At 53.8% G+C, this 23,833-nt stretch overlaps 1 protein-coding gene and 2 pseudogenes across 3 annotated transcripts; all 3 read left to right on the forward strand.

The window, feature by feature from the left end:
- Positions 1–1,294: 1,294 nt before the first annotated feature.
- LOC307175150 (olfactory receptor 6B9-like) lies at positions 1,295–15,742 on the forward strand (annotated as a pseudogene). Its single transcript has 2 exons — positions 1,295–1,358; positions 14,765–15,742. The product of its transcript is annotated as an olfactory receptor 6B9-like (transcript).
- A 640-nt stretch (positions 15,743–16,382) lies between these two features.
- LOC307175292 (ganglioside GM2 activator-like) lies at positions 16,383–16,968 on the forward strand (annotated as a pseudogene). Its single transcript has one exon. The product of its transcript is annotated as a ganglioside GM2 activator-like (transcript).
- Positions 16,969–21,079: 4,111 nt separating this feature from the next.
- Positions 21,080–23,817, forward strand: SPRN (shadow of prion protein). Its single transcript, XM_079900470.1, has 2 exons — positions 21,080–21,252; positions 22,079–23,817. The coding sequence occupies exon 2, from the start codon at positions 22,095–22,097 to the stop codon at positions 22,539–22,541; it is 447 nt and encodes a 148-aa protein (XP_079756596.1). The 5' UTR covers positions 21,080–21,252; positions 22,079–22,094; the 3' UTR covers positions 22,542–23,817.
- Positions 23,818–23,833: the final 16 nt, after the last annotated feature.

Genomic DNA, 23,833 nt, shown 5'->3' on the forward strand with positions numbered 1-23,833 from the left:
CCAGGAAGCGGCCGAGGCCCCTTGCGGGTTCCTGGGCAGAGGGTCCTAGGGCCGACACCCCTTCGTGCCTCACTAAAGGGTTTCTCCGTCCACCTCATGTGACCCTCACAGTGGACCACCGGAGAGCAAGGAGGTAGGTGACGATGCGGCCGGCCGGGAGCCCCAGCCACTCGGAGCAGGCAGCGTGGAGCCCACCCAGGACAGCAGGGTGTGGGGCACGGCCCAGGCCGCTCCTGTGCCCCCAGCTCTGGCCAGGGGTGGGCAGTGGTTTCTACCCGAGCCCCCTCTGCTGCACTGAGCGGCCGCTGGATGGCAGGGTGTCCACCTGCGCCCACATCCTACCTCTGTCACACCGGCTGTGGTCCCACAAGGACAGCGGGGGAGGGCAGGTTTCCCTCTGGGCTCTGATTCCCGCCACTCTGGCTGACAGAGCTAATCACAGGACAGGAGGGCCCCTGGGCGGAGGCCTGGCCTCCCAGGAGGAGCTGCGGGCCGTGTGGGTGTCCTGTGCACCGGCCCCTGGGACGGGTGGGGGCTGGAGGGGGAGGAGCCTGGCCCTGTCCTCCTCCGCCTGCCTCTCCCTTCTGTGGGCTCTTTTCATGTGAGAAGAAAGTGACTGAGGATCGACGTCAGCCTCCCATTTAAGGCTCGGTTATGCTTTGGAAACACACTCGTGGGCTGGGAGGCGGGTGGTGTGGGCTCCCAGGCTGCCCAGCCCCCGGCCGCTCTCCCCGCGCAGAGGAGGCTGTGGTCCGCTGTGCTTTCCCAGAAGACCAGACTCCCGTTGCTGTGAAACAGGGACCTCAGAGGAGGCGCCTGCTTCCATCTCAGGCATCAGCTGCTGTCTCCCCCGAGACGGTCTCTTTACTGTGGAGGGAATCTCTGCAGCCAGGCTCATCCCTTTTGCATCCTCAGAGCTCTATCCTGGGAGGGATGCACCTGGATGGTCGCAGGGAACGCAACAGTCCTGGGATGGGGAGATCCGCAGGCCCGGCGTCCAGAGCTGGGTTCAGCTGTCAGCAGGACACACGCTGCAGGAGCCCCTGGTCAGCCTCTGCCTGCCCTGACCCAACCGAACACCCGTGAAGAACCTGAGTCCCTCTGAGCGCTCGGGACCAGGTAAGGAGCCGCGTCTGCCAGGCCCCTGCCCCAGAGGACTATCGGGCGCCCCATGGCAGGTGAGCAGAGCGTGGGCAGGGCTGGGCTTGAGCCCAGCCCCACCGCCTGAGACTGCATCAGTCTCAGCACAGGTGGAGCTGAGGGTGTGTGTGCCTGTGTTCCCGTGTCCGAGCGCATGCCTGTGTGTGCCCATTCCCGCAACAATGGGCAGCGAGCCAGCCAGGGCTGTCGGCAGCCGGGTACGTGTCTTGACTGGCCCCCGTGTGCAGGGCAGCGTGTCTGTGGTAGGGGGTTTACCCTTGTGTCAGAGCCGTGTTTGTCCATGTGTTTCTGTGCAGGTGGCATGCGTACAGGGACGTCTGAGTGTCTCTCTGGGGCACGGGCACTGCTGTCTCTGTGTCTTCATCTGCCGGGGGGTGTGGTGTCCACGTGAACGCCTGCTCTGCTCGGGGGCCTGTGGGCTGGGCGCGGAGGGTGCAGGCACCTGTGAGTGAATCTAAGTCTGGGGGACGGTGTGTGGCTCTTGCGCTCGTGTTGGGTTTGGGGAGCACGTGTGTTGACTGGTACGTGGTGGTGCAAGACGGGGACCTTGTGGTTTGTCCCCGTGCATCTGTGTGATGAGAACTCAGGCCCACCTCCCACCCCATCAAAGAAGTGGCCCTTCTGCTCCATCTTTCAGACTGAGAAACAGGAGCTGGGTGAGTACAGATCTCTGTTCCAAGTCCCACAGCCAGTCAGCGGCAGCTCAGAGCAGACATGGCTGTCAGGAGCCATAGTGGGAGAGTGGAGACGGGGGCCCGGGGTAGTGGTACCCAGGCCCTGGCCACACCGGCAGCTGACACCACACCACCGAGGTCTGACGAGGCTCCCTCTTCTGCCTGGAGTCGCCGCCGCCCCTGTAGCCACCAGGCACCCCAGGGTCTGTAGCAGGTGAGCTCAGCCAGGGTCCCGCCATGACCCCGCGGGACAGCTGAGAGAGCAGAGGCGCGGGGAGGGCAGCTGTCCTATCCAAGGCTCAGGTGGCCGGGGGAGGGCAGGGTTTGAACCCGAGCTGCCCATCCCAGAGCCCACACCCTGGAGCTCGGGGCTCTGCTACCTCCTAAAGTCTTTGCAGGATGAAAACGGGGGGTTCCTGCCACCTGGAGCAGACACGAAACAAGGGCAGAGATACGAGGCTGAGGTTTCTGTTCTCCAGATACATCCTGCACACGTGATGCAGCCTGTTCCAGCAGGGGCCAGGGCTGGCGGCAGCATCTCCCCTGTTACAAGGAATTGTCTTCACGGGCTTGAAAGGACCAGGTCCTAAAGACAGAAGTCGGCTCCCCTCCCGCCCTCGCTGGGCAGCCGGCTCTCGACTGGGTGTTACTTCAACGTCAAGTGTGTGGACCCACACAGGGCCCCGTTCTGAGTCCCGTACAGTGCAGACAAAAAGCTAAAACCCCAGCCACACTACAAATGAGTGGACTGACTTTTATTTTGCCCGCGCCATGTGGCATGTGGGATCTTAGTTCCCCAACCAGGGATCGAAGCCGCGACCCCTGCAGCGGAAGTGTGGAGTCCTAACGACTGGACCACCAGGGAAGTCCCTGGACTGACTTTTAAATGGGCTTTGGAGACCTGGAAGCTCACTAGGATGTCTGGAGGGCCCGTTCTTGGGACTGAGCGACAGGCTGACGTGGGGCAGGGGGTAGGGACCCAACAGGAGGGAGCAGAGCAGCTGCTCTGGTGGTGACACGTGCCCAGAACTCCAGAGACAGAGGCCCAGGGAGGACACACCCAGATATCTGATGGCGAGACCCCAGTCCTGCACCCTGGTCCCTCCAGATGGGAGCTTGGATGGAACTTCTCTGAGAAAACTTCCCACGAATGCCCAGAACCAAGGACACTGACAGTGGGGGCCCCAGCCCAGTGACCCTTCCTGGGTATAGTCAGCATTTTGGGCCTCTCCAGTGCAGGCTGAGAGCTGAGGGTCACCAGACATCTGATGAGAGCCTCTAGCAGGCAAGATGGAGCGAAACTAAGGAAGGACTGGAAGTCAGAGGAAGCAGAGCTCAAAGGGAAAGAATTTTGTGAATATCCTCGGACATGAGAAAACATGGATTGCGTTGTTGAAACAATAAAAACTTTTTAAAAAGAGAGAGAGAGAGAGAGTGAGAGGGAGAAACTTGCAAACTGGAAATATGATGGCAGAAATAAAATCTCAGTAAGGATTAGAAGTGAATTGAAGAAATCGTTCAGAAAATCAAGGCAAGAATTGACATGCAAAATGGATACCAAACACGTTTCAAAATCAGGGAATTGGCCCGGAGAGCTGATATCTAAGCAAGAGTACCAGAGACGCAGAGGAAACCATGGGGAGCTCCAGACCCAGGCTGGAGAACTGAGCACTTCAGATTAACCTTTTCCTGGAGGACAACCAGATAAGGGGAGTGAACCACGTTTTAATCCTAAAAGCAGCAAAGGGACAAGAGTCAGTGAGAAATTGCCAGGCTGAGGAACAAAGACCACCGGTGTCTAGTGCGGGGAGCCCAGACTCGGCCCTCAGGCCAGCTGAGGCCCTACAGACCCCACAAACACGGTGACCCTGCAAACCCACAGCCTGCCTAGGGAGGGGCTGCACCCTGGGAACGAGGGTGACTCAGGCAAGATCCAGCTCCCCGGGGCCCAGGACAACCACAAGTCGAGAATCCTCAGAGCATGAAAGTGCAGACTTTGAACTTGGAGTCACAGGATTCTAAACAACCAGCACCACCATGTGTCTGGAGGAAGTAAAAACCAACAAAATCCCTCCTGGAGGGAGGGATTACATCAGAGTAATGCCAGTCATTCCTTCAAATATTGCTTCAAATATCATCTTCAGCACAAAATCAAAGGTGAGAAGGCGCGTGAAGAAGTGAAAGATGACGAGCAGCTGCCAGCATAGGACTCAGGAGAAACTCGACGAAACAACTGTATTTACGAAACCCAAGGGGGCAGAACAAGCAGAAGCGGGAGGACACAGTAGACTGAACAGCCATCAACTTGACCTACTTGACACCTAGAGGACACGCCACAAGACACAGACGAATACATGCTTTTCAAGTGCACATGGAACACTTACCAAGATAGACCCTTATTCTAGGCTGTAAAACAAGTCTCAAATTTAAAAGAATTGAAAGTGATGCAGTGTATGTTTCTGATCATAATAGAATTAAAATAGAAACCAATAAAAGAATAAGATACCTGGGAAGTCTCCAAATATTTGGAAACAGTACACTTCTAAATAACTTGTTAGTTAAATGAGAAATCAAGAGAAATAAGAAACTGTTTTTAATGAATATAAAAACACAACATATCAAAAATTGTGGGATTCTCCTAGAGCAGTACTCAGGGAAATTCATAGCATCAAACACCTATGTTAGAAAAGAAGAAAGACCTTAAATCAATGATATCAGCGTCCATATTAAGAAACTAGAAATATAATAATAAACTAAGCACAAAAATAAGCAGAATAAAGGAAATAATAAAGATCAGAGCAGAAATCAGTGAAATGGAGCACAGAAAAAAAAGAGAGAAAATCAATGAAAACAAATGCTGGTTCTTTGAGAGCATCAATAAAATTGATGATACGGGGATTTGCCACTTGTACAGACATTCAGGACCGACTGGCACAGACCTCAAAGGAGACCCCTGAGGGGGCTCTCTTCTGCCCCGCCAGCTCTGGCTGCTGTGCTCCTCCCCTGGTCCTGATCAACAGCACCTGTGTGGACCTGGAGAGGTGCTGTAGGCCTCAGGTTACTCTCAGTGAAGACCTGCTAGAGCAGACACAGGAACGCCTTTCAGGTAACTGCTGATTCTAAAAATATTTTCAGTCTTACAGCCCAGCACCCTTTCCTTCACCACCTGTGTTCTTCTGCGCTGAGCGACGAATCACCAGCACCCTTTCCTTCACCACCTGTGTTCTTCTGCGCTGAGCGACGAATCACCACAAACCTAGTGGCTCAAAACCACACACATTTGTTATCTCACGGTCTCTGTGGGGCGCCGGCCTGAGCACAGCTGAGCTGGGTCCTGCTCGGGGCCCCAGGCTGCAGTCAGGTGGGCTGAGTTCTCATCTGAGGCTTGACCAGGGCCGGACCCTCAGGCAGAATTTGTCTCCCTGCAGCTGTGGGACTGAGGTCCCATTTTCTTTCTGGCTGCTCTCGGCCCGAGAGGCCACCGCCGTGCCCTGCCCTGGGGCCTTCCCACAGGCCTTCTCATGATGGTGGCTTGCTTCTTCAGGACCAGCAGGGCCAAGCTCAGACAGCGTCTTACAGGACGTACCGTGGTTACAGGAGGGACAGCCCCCCACCTTTGCATGCTTACTGGTTCCCATCCACCCTCAGGGGCTTTCTGTTGTCCTCAAAATATTAGTAAAAATGGCCTGGAGATGAGCTGGGTTCACTCAACACCCTAGAGCTCCTTTGCCCAGACAACTGTTGGCCAAATTTATACCTAAGCCCTTCCTTCCACTGCTTAACCTCATAAAATTCCCTTTTCAAAAAATCTTTATGGGACTTCCCTGGTGGCACAGTGGTTAAGAATCCGCCTGCCAATGCAGAGGACACGGGTTCGAGCCCTGGTCCAGGAAGATCCCACATGCCATGAAGCAACAAAGCCCGTGCACCACAACTACTGAGCCCATGCACCTAGAGCCCGCGCTCTACAACAAGAGAAGCCAGTGCAGTGAGAAGCCTGTGCACTGCAACGAAGAGTAGCCCCCGCTCACTGCAACTAGAGAAAGCCCACAGGCAGCAATGAAGACCCAATGCAGCCAAAAATTAATTAATTAATTTTTTAAAAATCTTTATTCAAATTACAGAGGAGGGGAATGTAAGGTGAATTTTAACAAAAGTAAACCTTGTTTATTGATAATGATGAAGCTGATGTTACCAGGAAGAAATTTCCTACTATGTAAGTGCAGGGTGTAATGTTTTTCCTTAAAATGTTGACTTTAAAGAATGTTCCTTGCAATACAGGCAGCTAAGTCCAGATTTTATTTCTGACCATGGAGTAATTCCTGAGAAATACTTGGATTATATGCCTCAAATGGACAGGGACTGTGTCTCCTACTGCTGTATCTACACCTAGTATGGTGTACCTAGGACAAGAGCCGGGCCTCATTAAACACCTGGCAACTAGCTGGACAATAAAGTCCGTGCTCTGGGGGGAGGGGGAGGTTCCTACCCACTCTCGGGATTGTGCAGCACGGGGACACAAGGCTACCCCGGGCCCCATCACCACACCACTGTCCCATTCTTCAAAATTAAGGTGCAAACACACTATTGTTAACTATAAGCACCATGTGTTCAGCAGAGCTCCAGAACGTACCTTGCATGACAGAAACTTTATACCCATTGAAACACAGCTCCCTTTCCCCTCCCGCAGCTCCTGGCAGCCTCCATCCTCCTCTGTTTCTATGCGTTTGACTCTGTTGATGCCTCGTATATGTGGAGACACGCAGCATTCATCCTTCTGTGCCTGGCTTATTTCACCGAGCACGTCTTCCAGGTTCATCCATATTGTCACATATAGCAGGATTTCCTTCTTTTTTAAGGCTGAATAATATTCCATTGTATGCACAGCAAAGAAAACCATCAACTAAATGAAAAGACAACCTAGTGAATGGGAGAAAAATATTTGCAAATGATATTAACCACTTTGGAAAACAGTATGGAGTTTCCTCAAAAAAATTAAAATTAGAACTACCATATGATTCAGAAATTCCACTCCTAAGTACATAGCCAAAGAAAGTGAAAACACCAATTCTAAAAAATACACACACACCAATGTTCATAGCAGCATTATTTACAATAGCCTAGACATGGAAGCAACCTAAATGTCCATCGACAGATGAATGGATAAAGAAAATGTGGTATATATATATACAATGGAATATTACTCAACCATAAAAAAGAATGAAATAATGCCATTTGCAGCAACATGGATGGACCTAGAGATGATCATTCTAAGTGAAGTAAGTCAGAAAGAGAAAGACAAATATCATATGTTATCAATTATATGTGGAATCTAAAAAAATGATACAAACTTATTTACAAAACAGAAATAGACTCACAGACATAGAGAATAAACTTACAGTTACCAAAGAGTTTGGGATTAACAGATACACACTAGTATATATAAAATACATAAACAACAAGGACCTACTGTATAGCACAGGGAACTATATTCAATATATTGTAATAACCTATAATGGGAAAGAATCTGAAAAGGAATATATATATGTATGTATGTATATGTATGTATAACTGAATCACTTTCTGGTGCAAGAGAATTGAAAACTGGTACTCAAGCAAATACTTGTACACGAAGGTCCGTAGCAGCACTATTCACATATTGCCAAAAGGTAGAAACAACCCTAAGAGATGGATAAAGAAAGAAAAGTTGGTATATACTTACAATGGAATATTATCCAGTCATAAAAAGGAATGAAGTATTGATTCAGGCTGCAACATGGATGAAGCTTGAAAACATTAAGCTAAATGAAAGAAGCCAGACACAAAATGTTACATATCATATTGATGTCATTTATACGAAATATCTAGGATAGGTAAATCCACAGACAGAAAGCAAATTGGGAGCTGACTGGTTCATTTTATGTTATGTGAATTTCACTTCAATTTTTAAAAAGGAAAAAAGAAAAGAATGTCAAAAAAGAAGGAAATACTTAAAATATTTCCATGAATATATAGATGAACATTATTCTAACCTCAGAGTAGCCAAGAATGTCCTTTAAAAGCATGTGAATCAGGGACTTCCCTGATGGTGCAGTGGTTAAGAATCTGCCTGCCAGTGCAGGGGACACAGGTTCGATCCCTGATCCGGGAAGATCCCACATGCCGCAGAGCAACTCCGCCCATGCGCCACAACTACTGAGCCTGCGCTCTACAGCCCACGAGCCACCGTTACTGAAGCCCATGAGCCTAGAGCCCATATGCTCCAAAACAAGAGAAGCCACCACAATGAGAAGCCCTCACAATGCAACGAAGACCCAACACAGCCAGAACTAAATTTAAAAAAATAAAATAAATTTATTAAAAAAAAAGAATGTGAATTGTAAAAAAATAAATATTGAAAATTTTGACTGTGTTAAAATTATGACCTTTAACACCTCACCAGAGAAGATACACAGATGAAAAAGAAGCCTATGATAAGATGGTCAACAAAATTTACTAGAAAATTGCAAATCAAAATAAACAGGGATGGGCTTCCCTGGTGGCGCAGTGGTTGAGAGTCCGCCTGACAATGCAGGGGACACGGGTTCATGCCCCGGTCCGGGAAGATCCCACATGCCGCGGAGCGGCTGGGCCCGTGAGCCATGGCCGCTGAGCCTGCGCGTCCGGAGCCTGTGCTCTGCAACGGGAGAGGCCACAAGAGTGAGGGGCCCGCGTATCGCAAAAAAAAAAAAAAAAGCAGGGATTTCCCTGGCGGTCCAGTGGTTAAGACTCTGCGCTTCCACTGCAGGGGACACGGGTTCGATCCCTGGTCAGGAAACTAAGATCCCACATGCCCCACAGCACAGCCAAATAAATAAATAAATAAATTTTTTAAAAAGGAGATACCACTACTCACCTATAAGAACAGCTAGAATCCAAAAGCCTGACAATGCACAATGCTGGCAAGGATGTGGAGCAAAAGGACTCTGCTTCATTGCTGGAGGGAAAGCAAATGAAAAAGCCACTGTGGAAGATAGTTAGGCAGCTTCCTAACAGCTAAATGTAGTCTTGCCATGTGATCTAGCAGTCACACTCCTAGGTATTTGCCCAACTGATCTGAAAATTTATGCCCACGAAAAAACCCGCATGCCAGTGTTTACAGCAGCTTTACCCATAACCACCCAAAACTGGGAGCAACCAAGATGCCCTTCAATAGGTGAGCAAATAATAAACTGTGGTCCACTTAGTGCTAATTCCATCCAGTGGAATGTCATTTAGCACTAAAAAGGAATGAGCGATCGAGCCACGAAAAGACATGGCTGAATCTTAAAGGTACATTGCTAACTGAACGACACCAGTCTGAAGAGGCTACACACCGTGTGAGTCCAATTTTATAACATTCTGGAAAAGGCAAAGCTGTGGAGACAGTAAAGGTCAGTAAGTGCCAAAGGGCCGGGGGGAGGAGAGAGGGTTTAACAGGTGAGGTTCGGAGGATGTTAAGGCAGCGGAACTCTTCTGTGATAGTGTAATGGTGGATACATGATATTGATACTTGTTAAAACCCACAGAACTCTACTGTACAAAACGTGAACTTCAATGTATATAAACTTAAAAAAAAATCATTTAGGAGGCTCGGGGACTCTAGATGGAATGCAGAAGGTGGCAAACAATTGAACTGTATAAGGAATGCAAGAAAAACCTCACTGCAGGACGTGGGGTGTAAAGGTGCTAGTCTAAGTAACCGTGGAAATGAGTGGAGTCTGTAAGACCAATGGCAGGAGAAACTACACAGCACTGTGCTCTAGTTGACAAAGATTTTTCCTAACAGAGTACAGGTTAACAATTCTACCACCACTTTGCATGTAATTGGAATGTAACTGGAATTGGACAATTAAGTTAATGGATGATGGGCAGTGGGAGCCAGGGGTTTCACTGTCGGAGTGGACATCTACAGATAAGCACAGCACGGAGGATGGGATGGTCCATGTGGTGACGGATCAGAGCTGGAGACATCAGTAAGGTCTCCTGTTTGGCTTAGCACAGATACAGGTGTTACATACAGAAATACGTGTGGAAGTGTGTGCACACAGGTTACTGTACACACAGGTCTCCTTGCTCTGTCAGGCAAGGGGGCCTAGAGATAACAGTATCCTAGTAGCGACAGGCACTGCTGGCACCCAGAGGTTGCTTTCTTTTTTTTTTTTTTTTTTTTTTGGCCATGCCTCGTGGCACAAGAGATCTTAATTCCCTGACCAGGGATCGAACCTGTGCCCCCTGCAGTGGAAGCTCGGAGTGCTAACCACTGGACCACCAGGGAAGTCCCCAGAGGTTGGTTTCTAATATCATCGTATAATAAAAGGTACCAGGGCTCCTTGGGAAAATGGCTGATTCCAGGTATAGCAGGAAATGTGCAGGATGAGCCTGGGGCATCTCAGCACCAGAAAGTAAGTATTCAAAAGAAAAGCCAAAATGATGGGGCGTGTCCAAGGGGCCCAGGAATCATCTGAGAGCTCCCAGTGACAAAAGCTGGGATGGTTCGAGCAACAAAATAATTAGAATAGCATCAGGTTATAACCCAAAGTATGAAATAAAATCCGTGAGTCTGTACTGATATAAAGGACTGATTGGATAAATAAAGAAATGAGGAGAAAAGACAATCTTCCATGCAAAGGAACTGCAAGTGATTTAGGTCTATATTCCTTTCTCAAGGCGGGAGAGCGTGACCGCCCCCCCCCCACACTCCTTAAGTGTGGGCTGATGTAATCATCTCCTTCCAGAGAGGACAGTGTGGAAGGCTGGTGGGTAACCTGACAGGAGAGATGACACACGGCCTCAGCCAGGTGATCAAGGTCAGCACCAGCACTGACGATCCTTGTTGACAGTATGGACCTCTATGGACCTCTGATACGACGTGATGAGAAGGACACTTTATCTCTGTAGTCTTCCCCCCAAAGATCCTTAACCCCAGTCTAATCATGAGAAAAACATGAGACAAACCCTAATTTGGGGACATCCTATAAAAGAGATAACCCAAACTCCTCAAAACTGTCAAAAAAAAAGAAAAGTATGAGAAGCTCACAGCCAAGAGGAACTAAGGAAGCATGACAACTAAATGTAAAGTGGTTTTCTGGAGGGGGTCCTGGGACAGGAAGAGAACGTCGGGTAAAACTAAGGAAATCCAACTAAAGGATGGACTTTACTTGATAATAATGTATCAACATCGGTTCATGAATTGTAACAAACATACCCCACACTAATGTAAGACATTAGCATTAGGGGAAATTGGGTATGGGGTATACGGGAACTGTCTGTACTAAATTTGCAACTTTTCTGCAAATCTAAAACTGTTCTAAAATAACTGAAAAATTAAGAACTCTGTTCATCAAAAGACGTCTTAAAGGAACTGAGAAAAGCTATAACCTGGGGAAAGATATTTGCAAAACATGGTAAAAATTAAAAATCACTAATGAAGTGAATCAAAGATGAACCAAAAAATGAAGAGATAGACCATGTTCATGTATTGGAAGATTCAATATTGTAAAGATGTTAATTCTCCCCAAACTGATCTAGATTCAATGCAATTCCAATAAAAATTACAACAGAATTTTTTTATAGAAATCAAGTAGCTGAATCTAAAATTTATGGAAAAGCTAAGGAACTAAAAGAGCCAAAGCTACTTTGAAGAACGAGAACAGTCAGAGCGCTCGCACCAGCTGCTTCAAGCCTGTAAAGCTGCCGTAATCGAGGCAGTGCGGCGTCAGAGAGGACGAGCTGAGGGACAAATGGAACCGAACAGGATCCAGAAATAGACCCATGAACACAGATCACTTCCCAATACAGGCCCATATTCTAGAGCATTAAATAAATCTCAAACTCTAAAAGATGCAAAATTATGCAAAGGATGTGCTCTGATTACAATGAAATTAAAATATCTGGAGAAATATCTCCAGAAAATTTCCAAATATTTGGAAATTAAATAACACTCTTCCAGACAACCATGGTCTATCTATATAGTGGAACGGGCACAGACACCCTGGACATGCCTCAAAAACATGCTGACAGAAGCCAGAGACAAAAGAGGGGATATTGGGTGGTTCCGTTTCTCTTACATTCTAGAAAGAAACAGAATTAATCTATGAAGAAAAGAATCAGAACAGTGGCTGCCTCGAAGTGGGGGATTAAGGGTTGACTGGGAAGGAGCGTGCTTCTGGGGTATCTTGATGAGGTGCGGGTTCCATGCGTGTGTGCATTCGTCAAAACTCATCAAACTTAACACTTAAGGTCTGTGCACTTCACTGTGTAAATTACACCTCAATAAAGAAATTTAGAAAAGGATATACAGAGAACTCCTGCAAATCAATAAGTAAAAGGTGGCACCATGGAGAGAAATGGGCAAAAGACACACACACACACACACTCACACACACAGGCATCTCACAGAAGCAGAAACACTCACTGACACTAACCATAGCAAGAGAAGCAGCGAAAGACGATTCACAGTGAGATGCTATTTTTAGCCTCCAAATTGGCAAATATTAGGAAATCCACCAACACCATCTGTTGTAGAGGATGTAGTTCAATGGTAGGAGTGTAATCACTACAGCCACTTTGAGGAAAGAACTTGGCATTTTCTTGCAGTTGCATGTGAAGTTCAGCCCCAGCACCCCCATTCATAGGGGTGGCTGCAAGAGAAACCCTGGCGCCCCGCACTCAGGAGCTGCGCACAGAGAGCAAATGCACAGACCGCGAGGCAGACACGATAGAATGTTACTGCGCAGGCGTCAGAATGAGCGCAGCACAGCTGCCACGAAGGGTAAGAATCTTCGCAACAGAAAAAGCAAGACCCAGAAGACAGCATGTAGCATGATACCCTTTGTTATGACGTTTGAGTACGAGCAAAACTAAGCAATGTGTTATCTATAATTAAAATGCTTTAGGCAGCAGGGGAACCCCCGTGAGTGGTCCCTCTGAGAGGGAAGGAGGGGTGGCAGAGGGGAGGAACTAAGGTCACTTATTAGCCACTGTGTAGGTCTTGAGTGGAGAGCCGGTTTACAAGAGTCCCTTACCTTATTTTATACCAACGAATAAATAAATGCTCTGCATGGAGAGGAAATAAAACGATTGCTATAGGGTAGCAGCCCCTCCCCTTTGGACCTCAGGGAAGGGCCTTGAGACTGGGAGCCAGTCTCAGGCGTCACCAGGGCCAGGACACCTGGAGGGCAGGTGACAGGCCGGGCTCTATTTGTCCCACCCCTTACATCATATTCCCCCCTCACAGTCCCTCCGTGGACCCTGCAAATTGCTCTGAGTCCCGCTGGTGAGAATGCCAATTAGCATCCTCCAGAAGACAGGGCTGGGGGGGGGCAAAGCCTCTAATGAGCCCCAGAAAAGCCACCTGGGCCCTGAGGCAGCAGGACCCAATGAGATGCGGCACTTCCCCTAGACCCTCCCTGGAGACCTTCTGCGAGGGGAGGGGTGGGGTAGGTTGGCAGTGACCTTGGTCTTGAGGCAAAGGGTCTGGGGGTGCTACGAGGGCAGCACCTTCTGGGTGCCCCCAACACCTGCCACCAAGTTGCACGGCATAGACAGCAGGGCACGGGCTCCTGGAGCCCCCAGCCCTGATGTCCCATGTCCAAGCTGGCCCACCAACCCCGGTTCTGCAGCCCCTTCTCAGGCCCAGCCTCTTCTGCCGCATCGCCGACGGGTCTCACATCGCCAGGGACTGGGACACAGTCCTCAGTCCCCTCTGCACCCCCCACCAGCTCTGAGCCCTCCTGCAGCCCCTTCCCAGGGGGCTGAGCACTGGGCGCCATCAGTGGGGGTCTCCAAGCCCCTTCGAGGTGAGCCAGGAGCAGCCACCAGCTCAGCCCCGGCCCAGGGAAGGTCAATGTAGAAGGAACCGGCTGAGGGTCGCCCAAGAAGTACACTTGCCGGCGGGAATCACCCTCCCCCTCCAGCGCGCCCCCGGTCCTGCTGGACAGACCCCAACCTCGCAGAGCGGGGGAGGGGTTGAAGAGGAGCTGAGGCCCCAGGAGCCCCTCACCCACCAGCAGGGAGCACTGCCCGGCTCCGCCCAAGCCCGCCCACCTCCCTGCCACTCGCCCATCCGTCAGACACCCAACTCCTGGGCGTCCTGGCACGAAAGTCCCAAACTGCGAGGCCCTTGAAAGGCTCTGAGTGGACCGATTCCACCATCCCCCAAAGGCCACTTTGATGCTCAGAAAACACAGGATAAAGACCTCAGGTCGGTTCACGGAGAGTCATGTGGGGACACCAAAAGTGGGGATCAACCCTCCCCCCCCTCCCCCCAAACCCCCTCCCCCACACCCCTCCCCCCACACCCCCAGCCCTGCAAACCCCTGGCCCAGGTTTTGCTCACCCCTGGAGAGCCGGCTGGCCATCTGATGGAAGTGGTGTCCTTCCTGAGGCCTGAGGGGCCCTGGCCAGAGAGCAGCACAGAGCAGCAGTCCCTGAGGGCCCACGTGGAGGAGGCCAGGGAAGTGCCCAGACACACAGCCTAAGACGGCACACCAGGCAGGCAGAATGGGTCTTCTCTCCTGCTATGTGTACACATACACCTGTGTGTGAGTGTGTGTGCGTGTACCTGGGGGTGTGTGCAGGAATGCACCTGTGTGTGTGTGTGTGTGTGTGTGTGTGTGTGCACGGGCACACGCACTCCCATGCCTGTCCGCGTACCTGGTGCTGGGACAGGGAACAGTACGCACCTGAGAGCACCCACATGAGTGTGGAGGTAAGAGGTGTATCTGCGCGCAGCGGTGTGCAGGCACCGAGGCCCCCTTGCCAGGTGTTAGCTCAGGGCGAGGTGCGTGCTGGGCTGAGAGGGGGTCAGTGCTGCAGCGGCTTTGAGAAGGGTTACAGTGCCCCATGCAGCTCTCACGGCCCGGCCCCCTGCCCAGCACACATCACACCTGCATCTTTCTGCTGTCCAGGGTACTCAGAAGTGACCCCCCTGCCAGGGAGGGCTATGAGAAACTCCACCAACTCCACTGAGACCTTGGTGACAGATGTCATCCTGCTGGGCTTCCCTGGGCTGTGCCACCTTCAGGGGCCACTGCTCGGGTCATTCTTCACGATCTACATGGTGACTGTCCTGGAGAACCTGGCCATCGTGGTGACCATCAGAGCCAGCCAGCCACTGCACACACCCGTGTCCTACTTCTGGGCCAACCTGTCGGTGCTGGAGACCCTCTACACCTCGGTCACTGTCCCCAAGCTGCGGGCTGCCCTCCTGGCCTCGGCGAGGACCGTCTCCTTCTCAGGCTGCCTCACCAGCTGCTCCTCTTCCTCTGCCTTGGCTCCCCTGAGTGCTTCCTCCTGGCCACCATGGCCTGTGACCGGTTCCTGGCCATCTGTCGCCTGCTGCGCTAGCCGGCCATCACGGACTCGAGGCTCTGCTGAGTCTAGCCCTCAGCGCCTGGCTGGGTGGCTTCCTGGTCTCCTTTGTGTCCATGGCTCTCACCTCCGGCCTCAGGCTCTGTGGCCCCAACGTCCTCAACCACTTCTTCTGTGACATCTCACCCCTGCTGCGGCTCTGCCGCTCCGGCACCATCACCATCGAAGTGCTGGACTTCGTGGCAGCCCTGGCTGTGCTCGCGACCTTCCTGCCAGTGACCGTGGTCTCCTATGCCCACATCGTGGCCACAGTGCTGAGCATTCCAGGAGGCTCCGGCCACCACAAGGCCTTCTCCACCTGTGCTTCCCACCTGGCGCTGGTGGCCATCTTCTACACCACCACCATCTTCACGCACACCTGGCCTCACGCCATCAGCTCCTTCGACTTCAACAAGCTGGTGTTCAGGGTCTACTTGGTTGTGACCCCACGGCTCAACCCCAACATCTACTGCCTGCCGAACCACGACATCAGCGAGGCCCTGGCCAAACCCCACCAGGCCCCTGGCCCCTCCTAGCACCAGCTGCAGGGGGAGGAACTTCAAATCCGTCCCCCGGCATCTGCTCACAGCCACCAGCCAACACCAGGCAGGCCATGGCTCTCTCCCAGTGCAGCCAGCAAGCTCCTCTCTTCCCCCCTCACCCTGAGACGGGAGCACAGTGGGAGCTGCCGAGAAACTCCGAAGGCTCCAGCTGCCTCTCACAGGGAGCTTCAGCACCCGATCAGGGGACAGCTCCTCAGCCCAGGACGAGCTCACTCCGAGCTCCCGGGAAGGTCCCCCTCCACCTTCACTCCCCCGACCACCTGTGACCTGGTCAATCTCTGGCTTTCCCCCACGCCTGGAAGCTTTCAAGATCTTCTTGTGTTTGGTGTCCAGGGTATGCTTGTGTGTGTTTGTGCGTGTGTAGTTATCATGCTTGGAGTTTGTCACGCTTCTAGAATTCGAGACTTGCTTTCTCTCATCAGCCTTGGAAAGTTATCAGCCATTACCTCCTTAAACACTGCATCTGCCTTATTCTTCCTTCCTCTCCTTTTGGTTTCAGAAGTGCGTGTATGTTGGAACGCACAGCTTTGCATAACCAATACGGGCAGGCATTTAAAGGCGTTGTCACCTCCACAGAACTTGTAGTTAACCCGGTGAGGACCCACCCTCTGTGATGAACGCCCTGATGCAGGCCCCATTCCCCATCTCCCTGGGCTTGCTTCTCGCCGGCCCAGCAGCTCCTGCACACATCCTCTCGAAGGCTCTCCAGGCTCGGTGGCGTTTCCTGGGGTAACTGCGATGAGGGGAAGCACCCTGCGGTGGTCAACAGCCTGACTGTGGAACCTGACCCCATTGTCATTCCCAGGAACGTGACCATCAATGCTGCGGTCAGGACCACTGTGGGCCTCAAAGATCCTCTGAAAGTGGTATTAGCTCCGGAGAACGAAGTGGCTGGCTTTTGGGTCAAAGTCCCAGGTGTGGAGCAACTTGGTAGCTGCGCCTACGAGAACTTCCGTAATGTGCTTGAAGTGTTAACTCCCCTTGAGAATCCCTGTCCAGAACCCCTGCACACCTGTGGGCTTCCCTGTCACTGTTCCTTCAAAGAAGGCACCTACTCACTGCCCAAGTCTAACTTCTTCCTGCCTGCCCTGCAGTTGCCCAGCTGGCTCAGCAGCGGGAACTACCCGTCGGAGATCATCCTGAGCAACGGGAAGCGTCTGGGCTGTGTCAGAGTCTCCGCCTCCCTAAAGGGCAAATAAGGTGGCACTTGTCACAGCAGAATGAAGGGGTGTGAGGAAGGCATCCTCTCCCTCTGTCTTACGTTGGCCAAGGCCAGATTCTACTCTCTGTCCTTTCTACAATGATGACACTCCCCCGCTGAAAGTCATTTTATGCCACCTACAAAATCGTTAGGCGTGGGCCAGCAGCCCTAACCGAAGCGAGGATGAGCCTGGTGGTTTTTGACAGCCCAGGACGTCTACTGGGCTGGCCCCTGCATTTTCCTCCTCACCCCCGTGGCTTTCTAAGAACTCAACTCATTTTCTAAACAGTCAAGGAAGGGGGCTAACGTGTTTTGTGACCCCCTGTTCAGACTGACCCAGTCTTGGTCTCCTGAAGTACCTTTATGACTTCTCTCATTGATTTTGTGTGTGTGTCACCGACCTAAAAGCAGAGTGAGAGTACTAACAGTTTTCATTTTACTCCCACCCCCTCTTACAATGAAGGGTCTGAAGGAGTCGATCTCAGTCTGTTCCTCCATTAACTTCTATGATTTAGTGTTCTTTTCTAGACTTGCCCAGCTAACAGTGGGGCACAGTGTATCCTGGGGAGGCACGGCATGTGATGGGAGAGCTATCTGAGAATGCTCTATGTGTTTAAGATGTCTGCGAACTCAGGTGCCTGCAGGGCAAAGCGCAAGACATCAGTGGACCACGCAGAACATCACATTGTTTCCGGGCACATCTTCCATCCTTTCCTTCGTATAACATAACCGATCCGAGGCAGCTGCTGCCCAGTCTCGAGCTGGGGGTATAATCAGGGATGAGGGGACTGGGGTGAGTTGGAAAGGGCACATCCGGTCCGTAGGGACAGCTGCTGTCTAGCTCTAGCCAGTAAGCACCACAGGAGGATGCAGGCTTCGTCAGCTCTGCCTGGTCGTTGGCTCCCCAGCTGCGGGGGGTGGTAAGCAGTCGAACTGCAGAGGCTGTGGCTTCTCCAGTGCATGGCTGTCTCCTGGTCTCAGGCCAGACTTTACTCTGATCGACAGAAGTGGTGAGAGTAGGAAGCTTTTCTTGTTCTATTTTTTAAGGGAACACATTTAAAGGCTCTCCACTAAGTATGATGTCTGCTGAGGGTTTTTTTGAAATACAGCCTTAATCGAGTTAAAAAACTCATTTCAACAACTAGTGTTCTTGGCATGTTTCCCACCGATGAGCGTTGATGGAAATCAAATGCTTGACAATGGTGATCGTATGACAATATGCAAATGCACCAAATCAACATGTTGGACACCTTACATTTACAACATGTTACATGTCATGTGTATTTCAATTTAAAAAATAACATTTAAAAATTAAGAAATGGCTCTCTTCTGCTCAGGCCCATGGCATGTCTTCATCCTGCCAGGAAGCTCCGTAGCCACTGACAAGACCAGAAGTGGCCTGATAAACGGTACAAGAACCAGAGCCCAGAGGGCCAGCCCTTACGGAGGCGCTTCTCACGCAAAGGGAACTGTGCTCAGAACAGTAGGGGTTGGAGCCAAACAGCCAAATTCTGCCGTAGGGAAGTGTGTCAGGCTTCAGTTAATGAAGGATGGCCCCCAAGTCCCAGCCTTTGCACCCAGTGATGGTTGTTTGAACTTTACGGAGGAAAATGATGAAGTTCTGGTTGCTGGATTTGGTCGCAAAGGTCATGCTGTTGGTGACATTCCTGGAGTCGTCTTGTAGGTTGTCAAAGTAGCCAATGTCTCTCTTTTGGCCTTAACGCAAAGGTTAGAAGAAAGGACCAATATCGTAAGTTTTGATGGTGACGGCACGATAGTAATACATTTTCACATGCAAAAAACGCCCCAAAAAACAAACAAAAAAAAATTAAGAAATGAAATGCTTTGTATTCTCCTTCTGAGAAAATCATGAGCGTTCTTCTCCCTTGGTGCAGCAGTGAGTGAAGCACGTCCGCATACTTGACGCTGTTGAAAGCACCTGGACCTGAGTGGTGCGACCTGCTTCCGATGTACTCTTGGGCTCAGTGGCTAACATTTTATTTAGATTTTTCATGTTGATATTTAAACATAAAATAGTCTAAATTTTTTTCTGTGCTTCCCTTACATATTTTAAGAGAAAAGGTTTAGGGTCTCGAAAAGGGTTAATTAAGCCTCAGCCCGTGGCTCCTCCTACGTGGTGCCCTTGGTTCTTCTCTCTCCTCCGAACAACTATCTGTCAGACTCAGAGCCCAAAACCGTGCCCTTTCTCTCATATTTGCTATCGTTTGCTGCTCATGCAGGGAAATTTCCTTACCTTTATAATTCAGTTCTCCTGGTTGTTTCTCAGAGGTTCGTTCTTAGCCGCGACCTTTGTCACAGCATCCTGTTCTTATATAAATAGTATCCCCCCAGCTTTTCTGAGCCTATGAGTTGGAATATTTTTTGTTTGTTTCTTAGGTTATCTTCTAATTCCTCAAACTTCTTGAGCCTTTTTTTTCACCCCATTTCTTTACCTTGGCCTTTCTCTGTTGTGTTGCAGACTTTCTGTCTTTGGATGCCTGATAAACGCTGTTTGCTGTTCACACTTTAAAGCAAAGCAGTGGGAAGGCTACCTGGAAGCTCCCTGTGCTCGGCAGGACCCTTGAGAATGAGGGGACAGGGACGGGCCATCGGGCTGGGGACCCTCTAAGTGCAGGTGACGGAAAGCACTCATCCAGAGAAGGTCCACGGCGTCAGCTGTGGCGCTGCCTGACCCGGGAGGTCGAGGGGGCACAGGGCCCGACTCACTTGCCCTCGGGCTCCATGTGAAGGCTCCACGAGGGTGACAGGTCCTCGCATGCAACGGCTCCAGGCACAGCCTCCCGCGGAAGGAGAGCGGCCTCTCTCAGCAGCTCAGACCGCGGCCAGGGGCCTTACACCGGGAAGCAGGTCCACGTGGCCAGGAAGAGCCACAGGGCATGCCACATCCCCTCACAAGACCAGGGGAGGGGGCAGTCACAGTCAGACCCATGGGCCGAACATAAGAGAGGGCTGGCTCCCCAGGGCACACACAAGGATGCTTTGACCGGAACAGGGAAAGGACGCTGAGAGGCCAAAGCGGCAGCTGTCCCCAGCAGGCCCCACACCGCGCCGGGGCTTCCAGGTGCTTCCTGATACCGTCAGAGAAACGCCCTTGTTTCCTTGGGGTGAGCAACACGCTGGGGGCCGTTCTGTGCGTGGGACCGGGGGTGGGGGGGGCTCAACCAGAGAATGCAAACCTTGGACGAACCCCCATTTCTGTCCCTACCCCTCCTGCCATCCATCACCACAGCAGCCCAGTCCCTGAGGCTGGGCGGGAGGCTCTCTACTTGGCCGCTGCCCCTCTGGCCCAGGTGGCATTTGAAACCCACAGGCCCTGAGATTGCCCAGGAGAACGTGTGGAGCAGCGGTGCTGAGCCTCCAGGGACCACGAGGGTCTGATGGAAGCTGAGAGATCGAATCACATAACAACCCTCTGAAGTTCAGGAGGTCCCTGTGCCCACCTCCGACACCATCAAGAGGGCCTGGTGTCCCCAGGTGGAGTGGCTGGGGTGAAGGCCTAGAGTCAGTGGGTGGAGGGGAAGAGATTCCAGAGGACAAACCAACCTTGGGAAGCAAGACAGCACCATTTCAGACGTGGCCCCAGAGTCCCATCCGGCCGGGACCGGGGAGGCCCGCTGGCTTGAGCAGTCGGGTTACCGGTGGCGGGGCTACCTGAGGACCCCCGGAGGAGCCTGAACAGTGGGCACTAAAGGGCGGGAGGAGGGGGGCCCACGAGGGGGTGCTGCTCTGGGACTCGGCCCTGGAGAGCCGTCCTCCCCTCTCTGTGCACCGCGGTCAGGAGCTCAGGGTCCGACGTCGCATTCTGTGGTCCCTGTGTCTGGGACACACCCACCCCGGGAAGGATGGAAATGAGGAACGGGAGAGGGTGGGGTGGGAGAGGTTAGGGTTTGGGGCGGGTGGAGTGGGATGGACTGTGGGAAGGTGGCGGTGTGCGCACCGGGTGCTGAAGACAGCGGGGGAGAGGGTCCTGTCGAGAGACAGGACCCGGGGGGGGGGGGTGCGGGGGGGGCCGCTAGGACGGGGTGCTGCGCCTCGGAGCGCCTGCCTTTATCTCCTCCCTTCCGTCTCCCGGGGGATGCGCCTCCGCGTCTGCCCACCCCCAAGCCTAGGGCGGATGCCTCACGCAAAAGCCAGGCTCCGCGCTCGGCGCTTTGGCGGTCGGCGCTCGGCGCTCCGTGCAGTCTCCGCCGCAGCTCCGTCCTTCCCGCTCGGCAGCGGTCCCTGGAGCGGCCGCCGCGGTTCCGAGCGAGGCCCGTGGCTGGTAAGGCCGGGCGGCGGAATGTGGGCGCGCACCGGGAGGCTGGGGCTGGCGCCCGCCGGGCTAGAAATGAAGACGCAGCGAGGGGCCGACAGGGCCCGGGCGGAGGGTGGAGCCTCCGGCAGGTGGTCGCATCCCGGTCCCCCGGCCCAGCGGCTGAGCCAGGCGGTGGGGGCGGGGGGGGGGGGAGCGCGAGGCAGAAGCGGGCGGGAGGCGACGCTAAGCTGGGCCCGGGCCTGCGGCGGCGGGGCGGGGTCCGCACAGGGTGACGAGCCCGCGAGGCCCGAACCGGCTCTGGCCCCGCGCAGCCCCGGAAGGGGTGGGAGGGCCGGGTCGAGTCTCACCGTTGGTCCCTTCTCCAGACCCCGATCTGGTTCCTTGGGGACCCTCGGTCCCTGAGACCCCAGGGTGGCCTCTGGTCCTGCCGAGCCCTGGAGACCGGAGTCGGTCCTTCCAGAGCAGCCCAGAATACGGGGCCCCCTCCCCAGGCCTGAGCGCCCCCCGTCCACCGGATGGTGCTCACCACCGCCCATTCTTTGCCCCTACTCCACCACCACCACCCCAAGCACAGAATAACCCGCAGGTGCTGAACCCTCTCACCCCCTGCCGCCCCTTCCCAGTTACTGAACAAGAGCCCACGCCCTCCCCAAGCCTGAGTCCCTAATCCTCAGGCATTACAACCTCCTCCTCTTAGCCCACGCCAGCCTGGTCCGGTAGTGCTCCAAGGTGCTGGGGCCCCATGTACCACCAAATGCTGAGCCCCTGTCCCCAGGCCCCGGGCGCCCTGGGCCTCGCAGAAGCTGAGGTCCCTTCCTCCATCCTCCCGCAGGTTTTGCTCCACGAAGATGAACTGGACTGCCGCCGCGTGCTGGGCTCTGCTGCTAGCGGCCACCTTCCTCTGCGACAGCGGCGCGGCCAAGGGCGGCCGTGGCGGGGCTCGCGGCAGCGCCCGGGGCGGGCTGCGCGGGGGCGCGCGCGGGGCCTCGAGGGTGCGCGTGAGGCCTGCGCCCCGCTACGCCGGCTCCTCGCTGCGCGTGGCCGCGGGAGCGGCGGCGGGGGCAGCGGCGGGGGCAGCCGCGGGCCTGGCGGCGGGCTCGAGCTGGAGGAGGGCCGCGGGGCCCGGGGAGCACGGCCCAGACGACGACGAGGACGGCGCACCCGGCGGCAACGGAACGAACCGAAGCGTCTACAGCTACCGGGCGTGGACTTCGGGCGCGGGGCCCATGGGCGACCCTCACCTCTGCCTGCTGCTGGGCGGTGCCCTGGGCGCCCTGGGGCTGCTGCGGACCTAGGCCGGGCTGGGCTCGGGGGCCAGATCTGCCCCCAGCCCGCGCCTGCCCCGCGAGCCACCACAGAGGCTGCCCAGCACTGAGCGCCCCTTGCCTCCACTGCCCAAGGCCTCTGAGCCCAGAGGAGCTGCGTGGCCAACTCCCGACAGTCCAGCAGCCTCTCCTCCTATGACCCAGAGGCACCTCCTGTTCCCCCTCCTGCCCGATCCCCTCCCCAGCCTCCGCACCTCCCACCCTACCAGGGGACCAGCGGCCCCTCAGCTCCAGGATGCCCTGCCTGCCACTTGGAGGTTAGGGTACCCCCCCAGCCAGAAAGGCAGGTGTCCTGAGGTTCCTGCACCATCCTGGCCAGCTGCCCACCACTCTACAAGCTGTTCAGGCCACTCTAGCTCCCCTGACCCCACCTGGACACTTGAGAGGTGTGGACGGTGCTGACCACCAGGCAGAGAGGTGGGCCCTCAGGCTGGGCTGGTTCGGCCACACCCCTGAGGACGTGGTGGCATCCCCCCCAGAAACAGCCCCAGTGGGCCAAAGGACTTGAGGATTTGGGGGAGAGGAGAGGTTTCCCTCGCAGGCTGTAGTGTGCTGCCTTCCAGAAAGGAAGGGGGCCACATCTGTGGATTAGTGAGCCCAGACGTGGCCCCGTGGTTCTCCAGACGGCTCCCAGGATACCCTCGCCCACAGGAACTGCCCACGCCTTGCCCCTGCCCTTGGGCCCAGGGCCCGTGCCCGTGTCCCCCCACGGGCAGACGCTTTGCGAGACCCGTCGCCAGGGGCTCCCTTAAAGCCACTTTGCTCTGACTTGAAACAGCTCTTCTTGGACCTATTTTGGAAGAAAAAGAAAATCTGTTTAAACTTCAAGAGTTTTCCATTTGCTCTGAGCTCCAGGTCCACGTTCCAGGATAAGAGCCCCGCCTGTACTCGGGGACGGCAGCTGTGGCAGGCAGCCCCTCGGAAGCTGAGGGCGAGGTGGACCGGAGGGGCCGGGGCTCCAGTCAGACCCACGGCCGGCATGGCCACAAGGCAGGCCCCAGTGCCCAGCAAGTGCCACCAGATGTGAGGGCACCTGTCCAGCAGAAGAAAGCCCAGAAGCCGAGCTTCCTCCACACCCCGAGGGCTGTCAGAGCGAGGCCAGAGCGGCCTCTGAAGAAACCACAGGGCGCGTCCTGACAAGGGTTTGCGGCTGGCACTCAACACCCGCGCGGAAGGCCAGCCCTTCACCTCTCAGGTGCCTTTCCCTCAAGCCGCCAGCCTGGTCCACTGGCCGTGAGCTCAGCCTGGGGCCCCAGCTCTTT

Source organism: Stenella coeruleoalba (genome assembly GCF_951394435.1).
Source record: "Stenella coeruleoalba genome assembly, chromosome: 16".
Lineage (NCBI taxonomy): Eukaryota > Metazoa > Chordata > Mammalia > Artiodactyla > Delphinidae > Stenella > Stenella coeruleoalba.